We start from the raw sequence: 9,168 nt of genomic DNA, 5'->3' as shown, positions 1-9,168 counted from the left end.
TATATTTTGGTTGCAGCCGTCATTGTTGTTTGGCGGGTCTGGGCTGGGGATTCGAACCCGCCACCTTAGGTGTACATGGCTGGCGCCTTAGCCAGTTGAGCCACAGGCACCGAGCCTATTTATTTTCTTTATTAAGGTTTCACTGATTGCATTTGTTAGGTAAAGTCCCTCTTACAATTGTGTCTTGCCCCCAAAAAGAGTGGCACACACCAAGACACCCCCCTCTCCTTCCCTCTCTCTGCTATTCCCTTCCCCACTCCTCCCTCCTTCTTCCTCTCTCTGTTGTCCCTTTTCCCTACCCTCACCGTGTCATTAATTGTCCTCATATCAGCCTTTTTTCTTTCTTTCTTTCTTTCTTTCTTTTTTTTTTTTTTTTGTGTGTGTGTGTGTGAGATAGAGTCTTACTTTGTCACCCTTGGTAGAGTGCTGTGGTATCACAGCTCACAGCAACCTGAAACTCTTGGGCTCAAGTGATCCTTTTGCCTCAGCCTCCCAAGTAGCTGAGACTACAGGTGCCTGCCACAACTGCCCAACTATTTTTTGGTTGTAGTTGTCATTATCTTTTGGCAGGCCCAGGCTGGATTTGAACCTGCCACCTCCAGTGTATGGCTGGCACCCTAGCTGCTGAGCTATAGGTGCTGAGCTAGAATTGTCATTTTTTTAAAGTTATTTTAGCCTTTTTTCCTTTTTTTGTGAGATAGAGTCTTTCTTACTTTGTCACCCTTGGTAGAGTGCAGTGGTATCACAGCTCACAGCAACCTGAAACTCTTGGGCTCAAGTGATCCTTTTGACTCAGCCTCCTAAGTAGTTGGGACATACAGGCTCCTGCCACAGCACCAGCTATTTTTAGAAGGGGGAGGGTCTCGCTCTTGCGTAGGCTGATTTCAAACTCCTGAGCTCAAGCAATCTACCCACCTTAATCTCCCAGAGTGCTAGGATTACCGGTGTGAGCCACATCATCCAGCCTTATTTTAGCCATTTTAAAAGGCATGCAGTGATGCCTTATTGTAACTCTAATTTGTATTCCCAAGCTGACTAATGGTGTTATCTTTCCACATATTTTTTAATTATAGAATTTTGAGAGTTTTTAATATATTTTGGATACAGTTCCTTTATTAGACATGTAATTTGCAAATATTTTCTCCTAGTCTGTGGCTTATCTTTTTCTTTTCATAGCAGTGTCTTTTGAAGAGAAGTTTTTGTTTTGTTTTGTTTTGCTTTGCTTTGCTTTTAGATAGAGGAGCAGAAGTTTTTAATTTTGATAGATTCTCATTTTTTCATATTTTCTCCCGTGAGCTGTACTTTTGTTGTGATATCTAAGATCCCTTCACTTAATATAGTGGATTACTTTCTCTCCCCTAATATTAGCTTGTTAGCTCCTGCCCAGGTGAGATATGTGAGATGTAGTATGTTCTTAAAGTGTATTTATAGCTTATGAATTTCAGTCTGATTGTGTGGAGGTGGGATGCCTCCTGTTCTTGGTTCTTACCGCTTCCCGTTTCTGGGGTCGGAGAAGGAGAGGGTGCTGCTAGAGTTGAGTCTCAGGACTAAGTATTTGGCGATCTTTGTGTGTTTTGGAAATTTTCTTCTGTTTTTTGTACCATAGTTGATGAATCTGTGAGGCTGGTATTTACTGTTAGATTATAGGGAAAAACTTGGACATCAAATATTAGAATCTTTGTCAATTTGCTTAATGTTTTATAGATGCTTCATATTTTGATCAGAATTAATTTATCAACAGTTTTTGTTGACTTTTGTACTTTTCCTGTTCTGTTAGAATTGTTACAAGATGTCATTTTTGTTTTCTAAAATTTAAAGAAATACTGGGAGGTTTTGTTTTGTTTTTCTTTGCCAGATAGTAAAGATTTGTGGGAATAAACAGAGACTTTGGTGTTTGAATCCAGATGAACATGTTGAACATGCTGTTTTATTTACTAGAATAACCATCACCGTATGGACCGTGTTCTGTTTGGTTTTTTGCCACCAAGTTATACCTTCTGGGTTTGCCTCATGAAACAAATTTTGAGGTCTAAAATATCCTGTGTTCTCAGCCAAAGACTTGCACCCAAATGTTCTTTAAACATGAATTGCTGTCTTGTATAGTATTTTGTCCTTGTTGATACTATTTTCCAAGGATGGCAGCTACTGGGGAGACTAAGGCAAGAGAATTGCTTGAGCCCAATCACTTGAGCTGTGGCACCACGGCATTCTGTCTAGCGAGGGTGACAAAGTGAGACAGTCTCAAAAAAAATAAATAAATAAAACTTCCAACTGGTTCTGTGCCTGTCAGTAGGCTCTTAATAAATCTACTCATATTTTGGGGGTAAATATACCATAGGTTTTAATAAAATGCATTTTATATGTTTTATTTACAGAGTAGAGAAGGGAATCTTACAGGAGTCATTTAATAAACATAAAAATCTTCAAGGTTTTCCCCCCTTCCTTGAAATGAGTTTGCAAAGACCAAGTATTGATTTCTTGCGTCACCCGCCTCTTTCTTGCTGTTAGAATGCAATAGGACATGCATTTATTAATGAGATACTGGGCCACTGTGTGCATAGCCCTCTCTCCAAGGCACTGTCTGGTATGCTGACCGCTGGCCTGGGAGAAAGACCGTCAGTGCGCTAGAAGGAAAAGAATCACAGAGGGCATGGGGGCACTTTCTCCTGTTAAGACTTGGGCCTCACCAGCTGTGCCAGCTGTGAACTTGGGGTTTGCTAGGCCTCTGGAGAGGTAACTTGGTACTGGATTAGGAAATCTTTGCTACCGGATCAAGAAATGTATTAGGGCAGCCACTGGGAACTTCTTTCCCGATCCTGGGCTGTGCTGGTACCGATCGTGTGGTTGAAAAGTTTTCTGTTGGGTTGAAGAGGGTATGTTAATGGAATTGGAAGTTGATAGGTGAGTTGATAACGTTATTTTAGTAGTCTTAAGAATGATTTTGTAAGTGTTGACCGTAATGACTGGCAGTGGAATGGAAAGTACAAATGAACTAATTAAGTTTTTTGAATGTATTGCAGTGGGTTTGGAGTCCCCACCACTGTCGGTATCTGAAGAAAGACAACTCGCCATCCTAACAGAGCTGCCTTTTGTGGTTCCCTTTGAGGAGCGAGTAAAGGTTTGCAGTTACCACTTTAAGGTTATTTATTGTATTAGTGTTAAAAAATGAACACATCAACCAAAAAATAGCACTGGAGATGCTTGGTGCTTTGCTGGTTATATCATTTATATTTTTCTCATTCTTTTTTTTTTTTTTGAGACAGAGCCTCAAGCTATCACCCTGGGTAAAGTGCTGTGGCATCACAGCTCACAGCAACCTCCAACTCCTGGGCTTAAGAGATTCTCTTGCCTCAGCCTCCCAAGTAGCTGGGACTACAGGCGCCTACTACAACGCCTGGCTATTTTTTGGTTGTAGCCGTCGTTGTTTGGAGGGCCTGGGCTGGATTCAAACCCACCAGCTCAGGTGTACGTGGGTGGCGCCTTAGCTGCTTGAGCCACAGGGGCCAAGCCTCTCATTCCATTTTAATAGCTAACAGTGATTTGTAAAACCTAAGCAGATAGTTCTTTGTACAACTGAAAATATTTCCTTAATTATAACTGGGTTGAAAGTTTTTATTTTGTTTTTGCTGAGACAAAACCTCACTCTCTTGCCCAGGCTAGGGTGTTGTGGTCTCACTGTGGCTCACAGCAACCTCAAACCTCTGGGTTCAAGCAATTCTCCTGCCTCAGCCTCCTGAGTGGCTGGGGCTACAGGCCAGTACTGGGCTAATTCTTTTCTCTTGGCTCCTGAGCTCAAGCAGTCCTCCCACCTCAGCCTCCCACAGTTGCTAGGATTATAGGAATGAGCTACCGCACTGCATTCATGTTTTTACTGTGCTGCATTCATGTTAAAGTTATTTATCACACACACTACTTTTAAAGAAAATGGACCGGCCCGGCACCTATAGCTCAGTGATTAGGGTGCTAGCCACATACACCAGAGCTGGCAGGTTCAAACCCAGGCCAGGCCTGCCAGACAACAACAGGTAGAACCAAAAAATAGCCGGCATTGGGATGGGCACCTGTAGTCCCATCTACTTGGGAGGCTGAGGCAACAAAATCACTTAAGCCCAAGAGTTTTAGGTCTCTCAGTCTCTTTACAGGGTGAGCAAAAGAAAAAGTTTCTTTAGAAAACTTTGTGTTTCTCATTAACAACCACATGTGGTGTCGCATAATCCCTGGGCTCCCTCTACTGGATTTTTAACATCAGATGTTCAGGAACATGGTCCATTTCTGGATGAATTAATGTAATTTTGTCATGGAGATGTGACTTGTGTACAGCTTTACACAGCTTTTCTTCTGTCTTCCCTCAGCTACCTGTTTTTATAAAGGACTTGTAAATATACTGTAGGATGGGATTTTGAAATTTATTGTAAAATGGGAGAAATACTTAATGGCTCAGCGCCCATAGCACAGGGGTTACAGCCCCAGCCACATGCACCAAAGCTGGCGGGTTCGAGCCCAGCCCAGGTCAGCTAAGCAACAATGACAACTACAACAACAAAAAAATAGCCAGGCGTTGTGGCGGGCACCTGTAGTCCCAGCTACTTGGGAGGCTGAGGCAAGAGAATCGCTTAAGCCCAAGAATTAAGAGGTTGCTATGAGCTGTGATGCCACAGCACTCTACTGAGAGCAACATAGTGAGACTCTGTCTCAAAAAAAAAAAAGAAAAAGAAAAGTTATACTTAAATATGATACAAATTACATATCCATACATTTATTGATAAATTGAGATTTAATACTTTGACTATTAAAATTTCAGGGATTGTAGACATACTAAAGTTAAGATTTATTTGCTAGTTTTTCATTTTGGTTGCTTATAACATGAGTCTAGTTTTTTCTTTTTGAGACAGAGTCTTACGCTATCACCCTGGCTAGAGGGCCTTGACATCCTAGTTCACAGCAACCTCAAATTCGTAGGCCCAAGTGATACCCTTGCCTTAGCCTCCCGAGTAACTGGGACTACAGGCACCTGCCAGAATACCTGGCTGATAAAGTCTATTTTTTCTAATAACTTTACAACTTTCCCTATTTTGTTAGATTTTTCAGAAGTTGATTTATGCAGATAAGCAAGAAGTTCAAGGAGATGGTCCATTTCTGGATGGAATTAATGTCACAATAAGAAGAAATTATATTTATGAAGATGCTTATGACAAGCTTTCTCCAGAAAATGGTATATATAATTTTCTGCATGTTTATATTTGGCAGGAGTGGGCTAGGGATTGTTTTAGAAAGTGATGATCATTAAAAAATTAGTGTCCGATATCTTGTTCTGTAATGGTTTTTTAACACTGAAATGTAGCAAGTCAAACTTGCAAAATGTATATTATCAGATAATATTCATAAAATTGACAGCTATTGCAACAGAAGACTTTAAATATTGATTTTCTTTTAAAGACAAGAAACTAATTCCCCCCTACAGTTGTGTGTTCTTAACATTTAGTTTATAACCTATAATTCTAAAACTGTTGATGGTAGCCATTTATATCCTACATCTTTCTGTTGTTTTTTTGGTTGTTGTTGAGACAGGGTCTCAAGCTGTCACCCTTAGCAGAGTGCTGTCCTCTTGTCTCAATTTTTCATTCTTTTCTCTCTCTTTTTTTTTTTTTTTTTTTTTTTTTGCAGTTGTTGGCTGGGGCTGGGTTTGAACCTGCCACCTCCAGTATATGGGGCTGGCACCCTACTCCTTTGAGCCACAGGCACTGCCCCTCAATTTTTCTATTTTTAGTAGAGATGGATCTCACTTTTGCTCAGGCTGGTCTGGAACTCATAAGCTCAAGCTATCCACCCACCTCGGCCTCTCAGAGTGCTAAGATTATAGGTGTGAGCCACTATACCTGACCCTCTACCTTTTATATAAATACATATTTATGTAAATATCATAAATTGTGAGCCAAATTGAATATACTAAAATAAATGCTATTACAATCCAAATTTCTTTTTTATTTTTTGAGACACAGTCTCAAGCTGTCATCCTCAGTAGAGTGCTGTGGCATCACAGCTCACAGCAACCTCAAACTCTTGAGCTTAAGCAATTCTTTTGCCTCAGCCTCCCGAGTAGCTGGGACTACAGGTACCCGGCCATTTTTTGCTTGTAATTCTCATTGTTGTTTGGTGGGCCCGGGCTGGACTCAAACCTGCCAGGTCCTGTGTACATGGCTGGCGCTGCTTGAGCTATAGGTGCCCAGTCTATGATCCAAAATTTTTTTTTTTTAATATGGAACGCTTCACAAATTTGCATGTCATCCTTGCACAGGGGCCATGCTAATCTTCTCTGTATCATTCCAATTTTATAAGAAGATCGGTGTGCTTCAATGGCAATGCTGTTAGTAAAGGAGAATTACATTGTAACAGTGATTTGGGTACAGCTGGGGGCCGACCACACATTTTATCTTTCATGTTTGATGCTCAGTGTTTACAGTTTTTGTATTATTATCTTACATACATATTAACTGTTTTAACTTCAGAGTTTATGATACTATGTTGAATCACTGCCAGTCAGGTCAGTGAGAAGTTGAACACAATATAAAAATCAATGTTGAATCAGTGCAGAGGAGATTAAAAATGAGACTTATACAAATCTTTGGGAGATGGGAGGTTGTCAGACCTGAGATAAAAATTGCCTTTTCCGGGTGGCGCCTGTGGCTCAGTAAGTAGGACGCCAGCCCCATATACTGAGGGTGATGGGTTCAAACCCAGCCCTGACCAAAGTACAAAAAAAAAATAGCCGGATGTTGTGGCCGGCTGCTCGGGAGGCTGAGGCAAGAGAATCACCTAAGCCCAAGAGCTGGAGGTTGCTGTGAGCTGTGACACCACAGCACTCTACTGAGGGTGACATAATGAGACTGTCTCTAAAAAATAATAATAAAAAAATTTTTTTTAAAAATTGCCTTTTCCTTAAGGGGAGCAATTTAATTTTCTTTTAGAAAAATAAAACCTCTAGGATTTAATAAATTTTATTGCTGAGATAAAGAGGTAATCCTGTCATTACTGACAGATCAGTGGAGGGAGCAGCTTCAGTCATCCCCTGCTCTGTTCCAGGTCTCTGTCTACACCATTCACTCCTGTCGTGGAGTCCATGCCGCGGCCCTCTGACACCTGATGTCATGAACTGAGACTGAGTTTTAGCTCAGGTCTGAGTGCAGGCTGTGACCTCTCTACCTTGCCATGTTTCTCTTGCCTAGTATGTTTTCAGACATTACCTGTGAATGAGTCGAAATAAGGTAGTTTGGCTCCTGGTCTGATCATTGAATTGGGAACTACAGGTGGACATCCTTCTGAAGACATAGTCCCCTTTCTTTGGGTCACACAGTTCTTCATAAATCCGTTCTGGCAGTTCTTATGTTGGATATCCTATTTGCAGATTTTGTATTTGTATCTCCCACTTGACCATGAGGTCTTTATAGCCTGGGATGGAATCATTTAGCTTTTGTTCAGTGTACACAGCTTGTATTCAATAAATATTTGTTGAATTTGTGATTGAACACTGGTGGAAAAAGCAGATATAATAAAATCCAAAATAGATATGCAAATGATGGCATAGTCTTCAGAAAAGAGTAAGATGCTTAGTATTGGAGGGGTGGTCCCTGTGTCTGTGCGTGAGGGGACAGCAGCAACCTGGGCTGGGGCTCAGCTCCACCTGTGCAAGGGTGGCTCAGGCGGGATCCTGGGGGGTGTAGGTGAGAGGGAGAGTGCTTCAGCTGGAGTAGAATGTGCTTGTTTAACAGTAATTTTAAGTTAAATTATTTCATGTAGATGGTTTTTAGGATATTATTGCCCAATTATAGCAAACCCCAAATTTCCTAATGAATCCTTAGGCTTTAAAAATTATTCAGGTGGTGCCTGTGGCTCACTGAGTAGGGTGCTGGCCCCGTATACCGAAGGTGGCAGGTTTGAACCCTGCCCCAGCCGAACTGCAACAACAACAACAAAAAAATTGCCGGGTGTTGTGGCAGGCACCTGTAGTCCCAGCTACTCGGGAGGCTGAGGCAAGAGAATCACCTAAGCCCAGGAGCTGGAGGTTGCTGTGAGCTGTGATGCCACAGCACACTACCGAGGCCAAAAAAGTAAAACTCTTATCTCTAAAAAATAAATAATCAATAAAATAAAAATTATTCAACTGCCGGCTGGGCATTGTGGCAGGTGCCTGTAGTCCCAGCTACTTGGGAGGCTGAGGCAAGAGAATCCCTTAAGCCCAAGAGTTTGAAGTTGCTGTGAGCGATGACATCACAGCACTGTATCGAGCACTCTGTCTCAAAAAAAATAAATTCAAATGCTGACCATACCTAGCGCCCTAAGTGCATGCCAGCAATCACATTAAGGTTAAAGGATTTGGAAAAAATCTTCCGATAATATTTGTATTTATAATGCTTAAAATCTTTATTTTTAATCTGCATACTCTGATTTCTCTTTAGATTGTATAAATATTTCCCCTTTCACTAAAATTTTTAATCCGTTTTGTTAGACAAATTAGTAGAATTAAACATCATCTCTGAACATTTAATTTACTTATGAGAAAGGCATTTGAAGTGCTTTGTTGGCTGATCATTTACATACAATCAGTTAATGTGGTTATTTCATATATCATCCAGTCATTAAGGTAACTCCCTCCTTGTGGGTACTCATTATCGAATTTCATCTCAGAAGGATTCTCTGAAGTCTGGGTGTTAGCCCCATTTTACAAATGAATTGGCTGAGTGGCACTCAGGATGGTTGATGCCCTGCCTCCTGCACTCAGTGCTCAAAGAGCAAAGACCTCGCTCCAAGGCCTCACACGTGGACACCCACAAGCTCCACCCCACACCCTGCCCACACCAACCTGGTTGCAGCATCTTCCCTTGTCCACGTGGAGAAGTGGTGGTGTTTACTCAAGGGGTTGCCCTGCTGCAGGGTCTGACTCCCTCCCAGTTCCTTGTGTCTTTCACCATCTAGTGGGAAGAGGTGGCAGAGCTGGCCCTGAGCTGTCTGTGGTCAGTTCTAGAGAGTCTTGCTTCTGTGTGCTTTTGTTGGTTAGCTGGTTTTATATTGTTACATTTAATGGGCAGATTTAGCTACATTGTTTTCCCAAAGAAATGGCAATAAGTTGAAATCAAATTAATGTTCTACATGAGTTTTTTTTTTTTTTTTTTT

The 9,168-nt window shown here is 41.4% G+C and overlaps 1 protein-coding gene and 1 non-coding gene across 2 annotated transcripts in view; one reads left to right on the top strand and one right to left on the bottom strand.

Moving 5' to 3' along the window:
* UBE3C (ubiquitin protein ligase E3C) overlaps positions 1 to 9,168 on the top strand; it is a 133,368-nt gene that overhangs the window by 71,847 nt on the left and 52,353 nt on the right. Inside the window, exons 15-16 of the mRNA XM_012812962.2 lie at positions 3,021 to 3,118; positions 5,080 to 5,212. Of these exons, the coding sequence (XP_012668416.2) occupies positions 3,021 to 3,118; positions 5,080 to 5,212 (231 nt within the window). The remainder of the gene's footprint in view (positions 1 to 3,020; positions 3,119 to 5,079; positions 5,213 to 9,168) is intronic.
* On the bottom strand, positions 6,251 to 6,352 carry LOC111722312. The gene has a single exon (XR_002771144.1). It is a non-coding gene; the product is annotated as a U6 spliceosomal RNA (small nuclear RNA).

This window comes from Otolemur garnettii, unplaced genomic scaffold (assembly GCF_000181295.1).
Source record: "Otolemur garnettii isolate 467f Iridium unplaced genomic scaffold, OtoGar3 scaffold00235, whole genome shotgun sequence".
NCBI classification, from domain to species: domain Eukaryota; kingdom Metazoa; phylum Chordata; class Mammalia; order Primates; family Galagidae; genus Otolemur; species Otolemur garnettii.
The sequence above is the reverse complement of the archived record's forward strand: the minus strand, read 5'-3'. Positions and strand labels throughout refer to the sequence as shown.